This window comes from Lineus longissimus, chromosome 12, assembly GCF_910592395.1.
Source record: "Lineus longissimus chromosome 12, tnLinLong1.2, whole genome shotgun sequence".
In the NCBI taxonomy this organism is placed as follows: Eukaryota; Metazoa; Nemertea; class Pilidiophora; order Heteronemertea; family Lineidae; genus Lineus; species Lineus longissimus.
In genome coordinates, this window is record NC_088319.1 from 13,338,786 (window position 1) to 13,356,487 (window position 17,702).

At 38.8% G+C, this 17,702-nt stretch overlaps 1 protein-coding gene across 12 annotated transcripts in view; it reads right to left on the reverse strand.

The window, feature by feature from the left end:
- The window catches only part of LOC135496908 (rap1 GTPase-activating protein 1-like), a 99,848-nt gene that overhangs the window by 36,608 nt on the left and 45,538 nt on the right, over positions 1 to 17,702 (reverse strand). The window contains exon 1 of one of the 12 annotated variants that reach the window (XM_064786489.1): positions 17,396 to 17,608. The exons of 9 other annotated variants lie outside the window; for them this stretch is intronic. In XM_064786489.1, coding sequence (XP_064642559.1) covers positions 17,396 to 17,457 — 62 coding nt within the window. In that variant the 5' untranslated portion in view covers positions 17,458 to 17,608. Of the gene's footprint in view, positions 1 to 5,857; positions 5,961 to 11,382; positions 12,239 to 17,395; positions 17,609 to 17,702 lie in introns of those variants that run through there. 2 more of the 12 variants (XM_064786490.1, XM_064786491.1) reach the window with 2 other exon arrangements.

Below are 17,702 nucleotides of genomic sequence, written 5' to 3' on the forward strand. Positions count from 1 at the left end.
GTTAATTCGACATGATCATGAGCTAATTATTGGACTAATTAACGGTACGATTTAGCAATTACGATAATTGTGCTGGTTTAAGAAAAAAATGGTTATGACACATAAATCTTACCAATGAGCTAGTTCAATGTCATCTTAAACTCTTTCACAACTTAATACATTTTGTATGTTCAATTTTACAGTTTTAAGACATCTGTGTTTAATGACCGCAGTGACAATTAATGGTACTCTTTAATTCAATATAGGAGAAGATAATTAAATTTCTTATCCTCGTAATTAACTTATAATAATATGATCTTCCAACAGAATTTAGAATACGGTAATTCAATATCAGAAGTCAGACCCCAGGAGTCTGTGTGTGATACATAGATATCTCATATGCTGTGAACCCAGAGATATTTTCTTCTATATCTTTGTCTTTTATTTTCACGGTTATATAGTCTTTTTTGGTTTTTCTTTTATTCTGCCCCACAATACAATAAAATACACCTTGACAGTGCCCAACAGATCTGTGAAGAAATCGCTGATGAACGAATCCATCACTTTCTGGGGTGGCAATGGTAGGCATGTTAAACTTAAAATTTCCATGGTGACAGCTTCGTTTGTATGCCGAGCATTATGTTTGATTTCTGATCAAAGCTGGTCAATCTCCAACTCAATGACTAGAATTTAATTCAAATTCAAAAGGAGTTATATGAGTGCAGATTTCACTAACAGCTGTGTAGTGAGTTGCAAGAGAGATTATCAGACATCATGACACACAAGGCTCCAAGGTTGCACAGGTCCTTTAAGGAATCAGCACTCTTTCACAACAAAGTGAAGGCTAATTTTAAGGGTGGGAGTCCCATGAACAATTTTTGAAACACACTTCATGCATACACTAAATCAAATATGGTATATTGAAATTTTTTTTAAAGCAGCCCATTCCATATAATGAAAGCGCCGCACCATCAGATTTGGTGGGTTTGGTATGTGATTTGTGGATCTGAGAGCGTTTGAGAAGTACTTGATAGATAATTTTTGGGACAAACTATACATGAAATCAACATAAAAAGATTACGAATCAAAGCAGTCCATTCCATAATCAAGTCGCAGCGTCAGATTTGCAATATCATCACACCTGTCATTATCCTATCAACTGCGATTATTTTGTAAATTTGACCCAATAAGTCTTGGCAGCTGCTAAGAGCGATGCTGTGTTCACAAGCCGCCATAATCGTAGGTGTGATTGTAATTGTGGGGAACAATCAGTCTCACACAATGCTAGGAGATGCGTCTGGAGGTAAGGATGATTGAATGCTAAAGATTTGGGTGTCTTGCACTGAATGATGTTTGACTATTTTTTAGAAAAGTAATAAAAAAGGTGATGAGAATTGATGAAATGGTTATCATGTTTTACTCTTGGTTTAGTAAGGTTAAATCAATACTAGTAGAAATATTATGGGCCCTTTTACCACAGACAGAATAGATGATAGCAATTATTGTGCTCCACTGGTAAGACACATACTAGACATGGGATCAAGCCCAAGATTGATCAGGCACCTCTGAAATCGGGGCCAGAATCAACATCTCTCCCACCATGGGTGCCATATTGGATACTTGATCTTGCCCGAAATCGATAGGGCACTTCTCTCCGAGCCTACCCCATAATGCCAGAGAAAAGTGTAGCCCAACAAGGACCAGAATGTGAAATCCAAAATGGCCACCAGGCAGCCATATTCATCACCATCATTTAGGCATCATGGCCAAGAATTGGGGCTTAGCGATACTGGATATCAGATCCGGCCCAAAATGGATAGGGTACCTCTCCAACCCCTGCCAATTAGCCACCGAAAAATCTCGGAATGCGAAATCCAACTGATGCCTTACTAGTTTTGAAAACATCTCTGGTGACACAAATCTTTCACCAATGGTGATGACGTCCGATTGTCTTGAGAGCGATGGTCATATCACCTTGGTAATTTCCGTCTCCATCAGATAATAGGGACAACCTCGCCATGGATATTACGAATGTCGGTCATTATCCGAGTTAATTAAGGTGGGTCAGACAGAAGTTGCAGGAGTATATGAATAATAGCAGACCGTCTTAAAGTAACAACTTGGGCATGCGATATGTTGGTTTTTCATACTTTTCTCCCTTAGCCCCCATTTGTTATTAGGCATCAACTGGACAGCTTCAAAAAAGGATGACTTTCCTGAATGTAATTACTATATGTTACAAACCAACCAGTCCGACTCAAACTAATAAGCCTGAAGCAAGATGTGCCTGGTTTTGCTGTGAAGGGTCACATACGCTTTCAGTCGTGAAGTAATCTTTTAGAATGAACCAACCATTTTTTTCCCAAGCCGATTGGATCACGGCGTGACCGTGGGACTGCTTGGCCATGCTGACATGATGGCCCATCATACCGCAAGACACACCAATTTGCCCTTGTGTTGACAAAAGAGGAAAGCGCATTTCAAGGTGGGAACGTTGTTGGTGACTGCAAACTCTTTTGATGGTTTGGATAAAAAAACTTCTATTTCTGGTCCTGGGTAAAAAATATTAAAAAATTGCAATGTATTGTGGAAACATTGTTTGGGAACAGAAAACCAACCAAAAAGAATGATAAAATCAGTTAGTGAAGCCATCCTTTAGCTAACAAGGCAATCCTTACAAATGCTGCTGTCCTCACGAGTCATCTAAATTAGCAGATGCCATAGCATATCTTTTCTGCGATCATGCCACACAAACGAGAACGCCACTTTGAAGCTAATACGCCATTATCTTTATCCGATATCTCGATATATCCTGAGGTTTTTGTCTACGAGTTCTTTATCCCCTTGTTTTGGCACCTTTTGTCGTGAAGCCCTGCAAAGTGGATTGTGATGTTCCTTTACAAAATCGCATCTTTTCGACCCAGGTGTTGGCGGGAAGGAGACATGAGATCGTAATACGCACTCTGATTAGCTTGTCACGGCGGAATGTATCTCTCTTTGAACCTCCTTGTAAGTAATCCACAGACAAATGGAAAAGTTGCAAATATTTACAACGTCAATCCTTTGGAATATATACGCATGCCTTCAAAAACGTCTGAAGCACTTAACTTTTTTCTTAATCAATTCAACACTCTGCTCTTTATTCGTGAAGACTTCCTCCATTTGTGGATTAGTTTAACTGTTCACCTTTTTTGGCAAACTTTGATCTCCATGTTTGTGTCTGTGATTGATGATTTCGCCCTCGCGTTGCGTAGGCAAAGCTTGTCAATTTCGTCCGAGTAGCAACAACCTCCTAAACGCCAGTTGATTTTAACACTGCTGGTTTTGCTTTATTAACCTTTTCACTGCTGGAACGATTTCACACTCATGTCATGCTGTGTAGCATGACTAGACGGCTTAAAACTCTACATTAATGAAATGTACTGTGCAAAACCAAATTTTCATTGGTTTCTAAAAGGCCAACACATGGTCACACGCACAGAAAAAGAAGATGGTGAGTTATGATGACCACTTGCCTAGAGCCTTATTGTTTATATCGTGTTTAATTTCCTTCATTATTATTGTACTCCATCAACCGGTCTGAAAATGTCACATATCTCCTATCCAATCTAGCATTCCAACCAGGCGCTAAATTCTAACCATGTCGCCAGGTGACGCGGATATGAACTAGATTGGCAATTAGGGTTTGTAGCAAATCGAGAAATTCCCGAACGGCCACAGGTGAAGTCGCCACTGCTCTAGGGTGGACTTTATCTTACACATCGCTTTTAGCCCCATCTTCATCTGTGCCATATATAGGCATCCGGTACCATTCCCCCCAGGCCCTCTTTCTGCACTTACGACCGTAATAATTGCAGGCGATGTGGAAGATCTAACGTTGACCAATATGGCTGGCGACTTCACTCTATTTACCTTTTATTGTGTATCTTTGATGGCAGCACACTATGAATTGATGATGAATTATGGGGGTGGATCGAGAAATGTAAGAAAAGGACCGCTCACTGGTGGTTTTTACAGTCAATTTTGGTCAAGTTCCCAACATTCATAGTCAACTTCCATGACTGTCAACCAATACAGTCCAAATCACAATATTAATCCCCAAATTTGCGTTTTTCTTGAGGGTTATTCGCCCCCTTGCCCCTCACCCCAATAAGCTATGCCCATGATAAAGTTCACATTTGCCAGGGGATTCACAAAAATCATGAAAACATGAAAATAAAACATGAACCATTATTTCTCAACAGGCAGACAGATAAATGGGACATATGGCAGCGACAATCGTTGTTGAACAGACTGCCATGATTTATAGAAGAATCCCCGATGTTGAAACCAGTAGAGACTGGAATGAAATGGATCTGAACAAGCCCGGAGAAGCGTTTAGATTTTACGCCACGGCAGAATGTTTTCATAAAAAGGATGAAAAATACCTTGCTCTTTTTCAAACAGACAGAGGACTGATATCAACAAGGCTTCATCATGTTCATGGATGAAAAATGGCAAAAATCGCCAAAAGGAAAAAGATGAGGACAAAAAGATATGGGGAAGTCAAAATCATGACAAGATTTATCTACAAATAGTTTTTAAATCTTTTTTTTCTAAAAAAGAAAGGGAATATTTTGACAATAACCAATAGGGTAGCCACCAACTATTCAATGAAGACAGGGGAAACCTGCTTGCCCAATTTCACAGACTTTGTGGGCAGTTACAAATGCCCAGGCAATGATTTGAATCAAAATTATTCCAACGCCTGTGTTTGCAATGGTTCGCTGCCAACCAAAAATCAGAAGAAAAAAAAATCCTCCCAAGATTGGGCCTATTGTTCCGCGAGCCTAATCCCTGAACAGATAGTGGAGCATTACAATGGGGTATCAGCTCTCGGACAATGTTCGGGTTAGATCCAAAGATGGAGAGCGTAAATACATTTTGTAGACGAACTGTCTATTTTTCAAAAGCATCGAAGCAAAATGTTGTACCCTTTTTTTTCTTTCGTGAGTGGACGATCACACAACCGATTTGCTTATCTGACAATTATAAGACAGAATCTTAATGATTCATACCACTCCAAAAGGCATTTTAGAGCTGTACGAATGGTTTTATCTTCAAGAGGCTTAAACGTAATGGATCTCATTGCATCAACACCAGCGCTTTCCAGCCCTGCCACATGTTGACAGAACAAATCGTCCCTCGCGGAAACACGGAAAGAAAATTCATATGCGGTATAAGCCGCCAGCACAATATTTGATCAGATCATTCGATAATTTCCCTCATGCCGAGAATGTCTGATTTTAAACAAATGAGATGTTTTGCGTCGTACATGTAGTTTATTGTAAAATTTTAGAAGATATAAGTCTGATTTACTAACTCTTATGTTAGGTTTAGTGATTGAACATAATATTGAGTGAGAGCTGAGCGACACCTAGGGCATAACTAGCTCTATAAAAAATATTGGGCAATTGCATTGAAAGTAGGAGGAAACCGGAGACCCATCCACAGAGGTCAAAATAATATTTCTTATAACATCAATTGACTTTATCCTTCAATTCTGTAGATGTAACATGATAGGCAAACCTAAGAAATCTAAGCATTCAAACTGAAATGCCATATGTGATTATCGTAGAAAACATACCAATCGCAGATGAATGGTAATATTAGATTAACCTTATAAACGTAACAACCTGTGGTCAAATAAATCAATAATTTTCAAAAAAACAACCGACTTTACCCTTTGATTGTGTAAATGTAACATGATACGAATCACCATATGTGATTATCATTTTAGACATACCAATAGCTGAATTGAAATATCAGACCAACATTTCACACGCAACAACCCGAGGTCAAATAAATCAATAATTTTCAAAAAATCAATCAAGCTTACCCTAAAATTTCGTAGATATCATCCATAACATTGAATCAAGAATAACACACACGTTTCCGAGGTACTCCACAATATTGATCAATGATTTTTCCGAGACAGTGCTGAGCCGGTGAGGCATCGTTGTCGACTACTCGCGTTCTAGCGGTAAGCGCTAGTACGGCGTTCAAGACTCGTCTTAGTTACGCTACCACCTGTGGCTCCCGTAGAGCTTGGTCACAGATATTAACAAATATTGTCAATATTGTAATTTTCCAACATTTTCAGCACAGCGTGGGTATAAAAGTGGGGGTGGGGTGGTGAATTAAAATATGAATTAGACTTTATTGATATTGAGGAAGTATCTTTATTGACTTGGAACCAGAGTTTGTTTTAGTTGCGTTTACCTGTGCCTCCCGTGGTGTTCGGTCGCTGATATTAATCATTTTGTCAAGATTGTGATTTGGCGACATTTCAGTCAAGAGTTGGTAAAGAGTTGAAGTCGAGATGTGAAAATATTTAAAAATTTTGATTCAACAATTTATAGATTTTTTATCCGTATGGTACCAAAATTTGTTGAGTTCCAGTGAGTACAGTTACAAGTATCATGGATGTAAATTTGCTGAACTATATGGTATTTGTATATCTGGCTACACAACGGCAATGTTGAATAGTATATTCCTTACATATTTACGCAATCGGAAACATTCAAATTCTACAACGAATCCAAAATTTTTAACGAACAGCGTTGGCATTTAACAGGAAACCCCTAAGTGGCAAAGCTTTTAGTTTTGCCTTCCACCTTCAAACGCCTCCTGTGACCATTCCAGAAGTCGGCAGAAGAAATGGATAAATAATGCACAACGTAATTTCTCAGCTTGAAAGTAAAGACTAATGGAACGGACGGTACTATTTGGGGAGAGGGGGGATGAGTACTAAAATGTGGACCAGGACAAACTAACAAAGGATATGGACTCTTCTTAATAATTTGTACACAAAGGCCTCATTTTTTGCCATGTTACTGAATCCTTGGGCAATAATTGGCATCTTACAGGATCTACATTGATAAGCAAGCTCCATCAACAAATGCAAACTCCCAAATTTTCATACCTCATTATTTTGGAAATTCGCGAAAATTTCGGAAAACGCGAATCAAAATATTCATGATTCTCTTCTGGTTTTTTGTTTCATGAATCAAGATCATCAACGCCAAAATAAAGCAATCACGAAAATGTTGGCGGTTTACAGTATAAGAGCACAGTTCAGTCACCCTCAATGTAATACCAATGATTAACTGCAACCACGCTGCTGAAGACAACAAACTGCAAATGACTTGACATCTTTCTTGTATTGAAACCTTTCAAATGGCGGTAACACATTTTAATCTCATCAGTTTTGCACTTTAGGCTTGGAACGGCAGGAAAATGTGAACCACTGCAAAGACCACTTATAGCAATTTCTTGATGGTTGGAAGGGAAAATCCTTAACCCAGTTTGTCATATTCTGCAAATTATGTTCCCTCAACTGGATTTTCCCAGAGGTTTTCTTAATATCCAGAATCCTGGTAATCATTTTTGGGCAATCATGGTGACCCGAAAAAACCTTTACCCCTTTCATGAGTAGCCTACAGCAACCACTGATGAGAGCACAATAGGGTGCAGCTCAGCCATCTAGAAAACAGATCATTATCAGATTTGCTTAACCAGAAAATTGTCTGCCTGTTCTCTAACAAGTCTGCTTGATATCAGATTATTGCTAACATGTCCAGAGGTAATCAGCCTTGCTAAATTAACAGGCGATGAAAGGAAGAATTGCAAGTCTAGTAACATGACAAATTAAGTCAGAAATCTGGGTAAAAGAATCGGATTTCCAACTAGTCAATATGACCAAATGATAAATCCTGAAAAATAGAATCAAGATTTCAATAGATCTGGGGTGAAGTAATAACTCATTAAGCTGTCAATGACTATGGGTTAAACGGCCTACACTGCCATTAATGTCCAGATTCGTCGATAGCTGCGGAACAGCCGCTAATGATTGTATTAAGCTTCAGAGCAGTCATCCGTATTCAGCAGGTCATAATCGGGATGACTTGACCATAAACTGGCAACAAATCCCCTCCTCATTTCTTCAGACTTGGTCCAGGTTTTCCATCATCTTGGCATGCCCCTACTGCGAGTGAGATATACTGATTTCACATGTTGCATGCATTGATAGGTAAAGTGTAATAGCTGCAGATTGGTTTATGGATTTGGAGCCAGAGTTAGGACTTTTTGAGTTTAGGCAGATTGGGCCAGTTGTGTCCTTCCAATCTTTAGGGTGAGGAGAACGGAGTCAACATGGCTCCAGAATTCAATTCGACTCATGAACTTCTGTTGGACTATGAAGCACAGCGGAACATCTCTATTGAGGACACCCTTAGGACTGACAAGTACTGTCCTTGATAGGGAGATGTCCTGATTAGGAGAGGTCAAATCGAATGGAAACAACCAAACTAGTGTCCTTAATAAAGAAGTTGTTCTTCTTGGAGAGGTGTCCACTAAGAGAGGCTCCCATGCATTTTAAACTCGTAACATGGAGGTCGGTTCAGCAACAGTCAGCTCCACTGTGACACTTATAATATTCCTGATATTTCAATAATTCAATCTCAATCACGCAAGTAATTCAAGACATTCACTTAGAAAGTAAAATGAAGTCAATACAAGTGCACTTCAAGTACAGTCAATGGCTCCCTCATTTTCTGCGCGGAAACCCTATTCTCCCCAACAAGATTCCGAGGATCAGTGTCTTGGTAACCATGGTGACATCATATTAGGTCTATTTGCATGGGTGAGATTGCATTCCAGAGGAGGCCCCCCTGAATCAGAGTCTAAACACATCACCTCAGGCCTATTTGGAAATTAGGGTCAGACTTATACCGGGAGTAAAGTATCAAGTGAGGGAACACAGAACTCCAAGAAAAGATCTCATGATCAATTTCAAATGTACCCGAGTTTCGCCGATCTGAGACAGGTCGATTAATTACTCTGAAAATTGAAACAATAGGCCAAGCCAAAACCAAATGTCATGACCATCGAGTAGGGGTACCACTTTTGCCATTTGACCCTTCCTGGGGTGTTCCAGGGTTTGTCAAGGGGGCCAAAAACTATGCCCTGTCAGTGTACAACCTGGGTCAAAACTTATACAAAATAGGCCAAAGTCAGCCTCGTTCTGGATTGACCTAGTTTGTGTACTATCTAGTGCATTCCAGTTTCAATGCACTATGATCTCAGATAGTGCTTTGATAGCTGGGGTCATTATTTGAAATGACTCTGACACAGCCCAAATCGTTTTTTACCTCAATAAACATGCTTATTATTGTAAGATACATACCACACTACAATCCTAATGCAACATGTATTCCATATAAGCACTTTTGAGAGCATAAAATGCATTTCATTGTGAGTACTGTCCAACACACACCCCACCCCCAACTTCTAATTGGGATAGAAAAAGTTTCTATGTCTAAAACAAGAGACCATTGGTGGGAGACCTTTGATTGACATCTTGGCTGTGGAATTCAACCACTTTTCTCAATGAATATGCACACCCCTTGATGTATAAGGCTTATGAATGGCTGGAGTCCACCCAGCACAGCCCCCTCCCCCTCAACTAAACTGTCAATAACATTCTTGGTGGTCAACTTGTGTATGGTATCATGATACAGCCTGGTACATGGACCTTTCTGCTTGATTAATTACACACAATTGGGTTAATTTGTTTATACACTTGTCTGCTATAATCTCTCAAACTCAGCAGGCTGCTTGTTTGCAAGGCGGCATATTCCTTTGATCTTGTAATAGGGATAGATTTTGTTTCTGATACTTCAAGTGCAGAAGGTCAATTCCATGGTGTTGACCATGTCTTACTGTAGTGAATGAGTACAATTTACACCCTTTCTGGTCATCAACGAAGTGGCTATCACATTTTTGATGTTGCTTGTCCAGCTCATTATCAGCCGCTCATTAGCATATTGGCCTAGTAACCATGATGAAACACGTGGTGGTGAAGATCAAGTGCTTCCTGCCTTGTCAATTTTGTTACATCTTTCCTGGTTCCAGTTCTTCTGAACAGGTTAAACTTATTTTGTTGTTCCTTTGGTGGATTATATTCTTACTTCTTTTGGATTATTAATGTTTCACATGTGTAGGCCTATATTCATTCAGTGACCCTTACTTTGATTTATATTTTTCGACCAAAAAAGGAATATGGAATGAAATAATTGTTTGGATATTTGGATATTCTTGATTCAATGGATTAGGGATGTTGGGAGGGTGATTTTATTTATTGTACTGCAATAGTGAATTCAATGCACATTTCAGATGGACAAACTCCACTTTCCATGCATGGCACTATTATTGTTTACATTCCTAATATAGGTAAACTAGGACATATTATGCATGAATCTATGTCAGTGGGCAGCCAAGTTTATGCTAACCAGGTATACCAAACCGAGGCTATAATCTGCCAGCAACTGGGTCACTTTGGATATCAGTTACACTTTGGCTACCCAGAGCACTCACTGTGTTAAAGTACTCTCATAGACCTTTGCTTTGATACCCATATTGACATGTTTTGATGTCGTCAACTTTTTGACGCGCAGCCTGCTTTGGGACCTTCAACACAATTTAGGGACTACTGGTGTGCAGCTGTCAAGTTGCCAGTAAATTTATGTTATAGTTCCTGTGAAATTCCGAAATTGCATGCTGAGATCAATCACTGTAAGCTACTTTTATTCATGAAATTAGGATTAGAATGATAATTTTAACCGACAGTAACCACCCGATTACATACATTATAATGTGAACAATGCACATTGCTGAAACGAAAATGCAACCGAAAGCTTAGATCGATAAAAATTGTGGAGAGTACTCTTGACTTTGAAGTTAATGGGGTAAAGGGCTATGAAGTAAACACTTATGGCCTGAACTATATGTACATTACTTGGAGTGGTGAGAACAATCACGGAACTGTTTGTGAAACCTGCCCCATGGTCTTTCACTATCATGTGTCATGGTGATTGTTGACCAATTTTTAAAGACAACAGTACAAAACAACTTGTCATGTTAACCGGACAGGAAATGTCTGGAAAAGATAACATCAGATTAACAAGGATGTCTGTAATATTGCTCACAAATTGATGTCTGCTCAACCAACCCTTAAGACACTTTTTAGGGTTGACCAAAGGCAACACAATTCTACAATTCACGAGCTCGAGGATTTCAAGTTCTACATGTTCCTGCCAGAATGGTGGTATACCTATGGTCAACCCTTAAATTCATTCACAGGGGTTTTACTCTAAACCTGAAGTGCCCGCAAACAAAAGATATTTATTGCAAAGACTTGCAACAATTATTGCTCCCATTTATGTTCATCAGCGAGCTGCACTGTTCAGAGATGTTTCACAATAATTTATTATTGAATCAGAACAATTTTAATATGTTGCAAGTATAGTTTTATTACAGGTAAAACATATAAAGTGCTCTGCCCAAGAATGCGAACAGTCTTACCTTCGGCCCGTACTGAGTTTCCTCGGCTTCATCATGAGTACTCTGCACCTGTTTCAAACCTCCAAAAATCGGCTTTCTGGGCACATCACAAAATAATCCAATTATGGTGAATAAAATCTATCCAATAGTTATATTGCTCGAGTAATCCCATAATAAATATCTCTTGGAGACGAGAAGGAAATGAATTTAACCCTTTTCTTGCCGCCTACATCTTCTGGAGGATTTCACCTCATGAATCTACATATGAAGTTACAGTAATGGTTTAATTACAGTAGTGTCCATAAGTTGCCCTGCCTGTCGCTCGCAACATTCATGCAACACTGTATACCACAATCGCATCAAACTACGATTCAGAGAGCCCAAGCCTTCCAGAAGCGATTGTTATTTTGATGAACCTGTGAGAACTCAACTGATTTTGATGACATATCAAACACAAGCAGGCCTTAATAAATCAGGCATATCAACAAGTGTCACAATTGATATGTTAGGATGTCATGAACACTTGAAATCCATTAAAATAACATCAGCAGACGATTCACATGACTTCCTCCTTTCATAGAACCTCTAAATTCAAATCAAACTTTTTTGTTCCAACAATTCAAGATACAAATTTCAGTTAGGATGGGACCAGAAATCCATGAACATTCCCATTCAAAAAGAAACTACTTAATGCATCTTTTACCAGGAATCCTACATCCTCACTGGTAGGGTCAAATCTTGTCTTGCGCTAACAATGACGAGAACTCGTTTGAGATATCACAGATATATTTCGTACCCTTATATCATAACGACACAAATTAAGTCATGTATACTACCATCCAAGATCATGGACACAACTTAGACAAGGTGTCAACTCGCACAAGGGCCCTAAAGCCACGCTTTGAACAACCATTAAAAGATTGTTAAACGGACAAGGTACACAACGAATCCTCTTATGATGTTTTGAAAGCGTAAAATGACGGTAAAATCCCCCTTAGCCCCGACAATCGTCTATCCAAAATGGCAAAGTTTATGAGTAAGCACAAAAATACACAGCCACGACTTGAATCAATAATTGGTAATAGGCCTGTATTTTGAATGGAACGCAGCCAATTAAACTATGTTAGTTTGCATATGCCTTGTTAAATTTTTCCATCAATAAAGAAGGTGTACAAGTAGGCCTTTGGCAACGAGGCCCTAAGTTTTGACTTTCACCATTGCGACGCCAAAAAGCGTGAAATTGTTGACATGTAAATTTAAGCGGTCCATTTAGTCCGAACAAAAATGACCAACTAATGATGTTTTAGTAATTCTCTTGGAAATTAGAACTGAAGTGGCTGATTAACTGTAAGAGTACCACTGAAGCAACAAGGCCTTTACCATATAGATATCTATCTCCGACTTTAAATTCCAATATCTTTTTGTGCCCAGGCCCTGGAAAAGGATGTGGCAGGAAAATATGTCCCCAGATAGAGTTTCCCCGAGGAGAAAGGATTCTGTTTTGTACATTAGATTTCTAAGGTGTTGACCAAATGTCTTCGTACTCCAACAATACATAAGTTAACTGTCACCAAACAATACAGAAGGACACCTTTTTTGAGAGAAGGGGTGGGTTGGGCCCAGGTGGTGTGCGTCTAAAACTGTCATCGGCAATGGGTACATCAGGTGGATGGTGGGCTGTCAGAGGTGGAAAGGGTATATTTTGAAGGCCAACTGGTATCTCAACATAAGTATCTCCAGTCAAAAGAACACATAGTCAAAAAAACGAGCAGGAAAAAATGCAGACTTCCAAGAAATTTTAATTCTTCCATCTGCCTCAACCCTGGAACTGCCTGAGCAATATTATGGAATTATTCAATCTGTAATATATCACATTTATTATAAAACACAGGAAATCATACAAAAGTTAATGAATTAATGGCATCATTTCATGGAATAATGAGGTTGCCTGGAGCTAAAGGTATAGAATTCTAAACAGGATGTCGTTTTCAATCTAACGAAGGTCATTAGACGAAAAACGCCAGCAGGGATGAAGAATTTATGGAAATATCAGTATCCACATCACAGTGTTGTGTTTTTCTCTCAATTTTGTAATGTCTACCATCATCTATGATGTAGCTGTCTGTTTTGACACAAAATAACGTTTTTTTGCAATCCAATCCATTTCTGACACACGTTTTGTGACCGGAGGCATGAAAGTGACAAGGATTAAGATGATACAGAAAGTTTGTAAACATGAAACATCAGTTTCAAGACAAACTTTAAAAGCCTTGGCCGTTTGTAACAAATTTGAAATTTGTAATTGAATTTGACAACTGCATCAAAACATGTTGAACACAAATTTCGACATATGAAAACAAATACCATAAGGATAATCTCGAGACTGACAAGTACTGTCTTTAATAGAGAGGTCACTGTCCTGATAAGGGAGTTCAAATTGTATGGAAACAACCAATTTGGGTCCCAAACTAGTGTCCTGTATAGACAGGATGTCCTTAATACAGAGGTGTTTGCTAAGAAAGGTTCCACTTATTGATCATATATGGACCTAGTTCAACCTTCACATCCGATATATATCATCAAAGAAATAGAGGGAATCCCAGACACCAAGGCAAGCGTTAATAATGTGTTAATTCAATTACCGAAACCATTTACAAGAGGGCAGTTATGTCAACGAGTGTTTGACAACCAATTAGTGGGCTAATTAGCTTAGAGCAGGAAGCCAGAAAAGTTGAACTTGTCATTGAGAAGATTCTGCTCGCTAAAAGGAAATACCATGTCTATTCTATATAAATTCTTAAAGGGGGATTAGAGACAGGAGGAGGGGTTCATTTGGTCCCCAGAACTGTGGTTTACTTCATCATAACCAAAACTGGAGCGATGGTCTTTGGGAACAACCATAAAAGGGGCTGTAATTGTACTGGGGCTATAATTGTGCCCCTTTACCTTACCTCCTACTGTTCTTTATCTAAATCAATTGGGGGACACAGGGACTTGATTAGCATCACAACCCACTGTGTCAATTGCAACAGAAGATGCTTATCTTTTATGGGTAGCATGAGCCATCACCAAGAGGGTCTTTTTAAATTGCTATCTTGAGGAATCCAATCCTATTATTGTCACAAATAAGTCCATTAGCGGCTAAACATAATATCATACTAATTATAGACCACCGGCTTCATTCAGGTGGATAGGCCGACGCGCCATCAAGATTACCAAGTGGGAGGGTCAGTCTAGTCCCCGCAAAAATGTTAATCTCATTATAAAGGGTTGAAAAATATACGGACATATTGACCGACCAAGTCCGGCACAAAACAAAATAATTTCACAGCCAAACAAGGCCAATGAAAATATTAGCAGATTAAGATTAACTGTACTTCCATGGATGATTAGGCCCACTCAGCTTAGCGCCTAAAATTCTTCCCAAAGATTGAAATCATATTTTCAAAAGCCGTTATGCTAATGAAATGTCACATTAACTTTTCACACTTTTGGAATCCTAGGCCTTTGTTGTCCTTGTTATATACTGATTTTGATTGCATATACAGACCACCAACCAGGTTTATACGATGGGAATTCTCAGCATGCTTTATAGACTTTTCTCTATAATAAAAAAGGTTTAAAGAGTGAATTATATGTTTTGGTGACATATTCAACTTTTCACCTCCAACATATTTTCTAGATTCACAAATATACCCTACTTATTATCCAATTTAAACTTAAATCACTTTTAAAATTCAATGTAACATGTTTAACTTTTTTCAAAAATTTCATAATGAGGGGAGTTTTGATGTCGAAAATGGTCTGAAATCACATCTCGGAGCATCTAAATTGCACATATTTCCTGGGGGAGATGCTTAGATTATTTTCATTGATGGTAGGCCTCCCAAGTAACTGACCATGAACTGACCAAACAAATAGCACAACTCCTCTTGCTTGCAATGTCTCAACCAGCAAACAGAAAAGATAAAGTGACTTGCCCAAGACAACAAACTATAACCTGTTGCTGCTGCAAATGCACTGAAGATCACACTGTTGCCACCTACCAGAATTTTGAGGAACCAAATATTGCTCAGACTGCACCTGTCAGGCCTGAATTCAATTCAACTCAAATAATTTTTGATTCCCGAGAGAAGATTAATGGCTCCCCTCCCTCTTCTGAAAACCCAGTCAAGGGTCCGATAGCAAGTTGTCATCATAAAACAGCTTTAAATAAAGTAAGCCACAAAACTATATCATCAATCTGTGGTTACATTTGGTTATCATAGATGGCAGTATGGTGGCAAATGATGACTGCTCGCAGCATCGATGATAAGTGCCCATGTATTCTGTGAGATTTATCAGTGGCTTCATGTCAGTTCATCTGGTCTACCTGCAACTTGCCTGAAGTATCCCGTTAAATTCCCATGTCTATGTCTAAAGGAAGTCTATCAGGTAACAACCAGGTAGGCAAGATGAAGTTGCAAGAAATCACCATCAGGGTCTCTCCTATCTCACAGTACACGTACATCGAAACTGTCTGTTCCGATTGAACCAGGAATATATTCATCGTTAAAACATGATCCAGTCACCTACATTGTACTGTGCATATTAGCCAAATGAAAACCACCAATTCGACCCAGTAGCTCCTGCCTGTATAAAACGTTTTCAAAATGTATCTTGAACGTAAATATCACAGGCATTAATCCATACATTTTTATCAGAAAAAGCCATTTCTTTCATACCGTTTCAATGATATTCGAGGAGAAATATGATCATATAAATATGCTCTTGGACAATACTTCATCACACATGGTTAAAAGTGATCATCATCCAAAGGAGTAAATGAGTCATGACTTAATACAGAAAAAATGTAGCTGTCACGATTGTCTTATTAACGGAAGAGGCCACAAGTATTTTGAAGGAGACACTTAACGACATACTAATTAACTGGTGTTAATTAATGTAAAAGTCAATCATCACTCAAGACATAGAGACGTGCTGAAAAACTTCGACGGCATGACTGATATGACATTTGGCATTTTGGCATTCTGGCATTTTGAAGGTCCTCTATATTCGAAGGAGGATTTAAAGTTCCCATTCTCTGCGGAAATCTTTGTTTTTAGTATATGCTAGCCCTTGCACATGAAGATAGCAATGTGAATATTGCTGACTTTCATGTGATGTGGCAAATATTGTTGCACTCTCTGCCTGCCATGATATCATTAGGAAATGATGATAAAGGTGGCTGTCTGTCTCCCCTTAATACCAGTCAAGAAGTATTGTCGCATCGTCTGGGCGACCCCTGGAATTTATAATTTTCTATCAAACTGCGCCAAAGGGTTAAAATGGTACTATATTCTGTCAGTGTCTGTATCTTTAGAAGACGAACTAACTGCACCATAATCCAGATTACATTGGTATCACCGCCCAAGCTTTTCTTCCTAAAGCTGTAGCGACTGTATAGAAATAACACGGGTGTCTTGGATACCGCGAAAGTTAACAAGAATGGACCAGATAAGATAATGCTAAACCCCAGAAGCCACAGAGACAAGCAAATTCCATGGTTACTGTTGTCGACCAGCCTGCTGCGGAAATTATCAAAGTTCAACACGATGACGGAAATCAAAAGAACTTATATAAGGAGATGGACTGAACTGTCTTTGAATAGCATTTTAGAAAGGAGTTCTAAGTATCAGATTCTGTAAACAGCAGCACTTTTTTGTAAATTTTGTAAATTTTGTAAATTTTTGTTTGAAATTTCTTTCAGGGTGTTTCCATCTAGGGTATGTAAAGCATATTGCCAACACTTAAGCGGACGAAGAACACCCAGAAAACAGATCTCTAAGAATAAAGGTTAACACTATTATCATGTTAGGCCAAGACATTCAAACACTAGGCCTACACATACAAAGCTGTGGAGCAGGAGGAAGTTGGCATGGGAACCAATGGCCATGATAGAAATTTCTCGGCATCTAAGAATGAAATAGAAAAACAAGCTATTTGGACCGATTATTAGCAAGAGAAATCTTTAATTTCAGTCGGATAATCCTACCTTTTTGACCTGCAAAAATGTAACTTCCATTTTGAAGACAATCCACACCATTTCCGTGTCATTTTGTGAAATATTTCCAAATATCTTGAATCGTATGTTTTTCTGATAATATTGTATCCCAGAATACCACAGCCGGTTATGAATGTTTCCTTAGTTTCCAACGATAACCATGGAAATGTCGACTAAGGCCTGACTAAGCAACCTTAACTCTAGTTGACGAAAGCAACCGATGAAGACAGGTCCACCTCAGACTGAGGATGTTTTAGGAATAAATGTTTCACCAATACCAATACATTTTAACTTTATC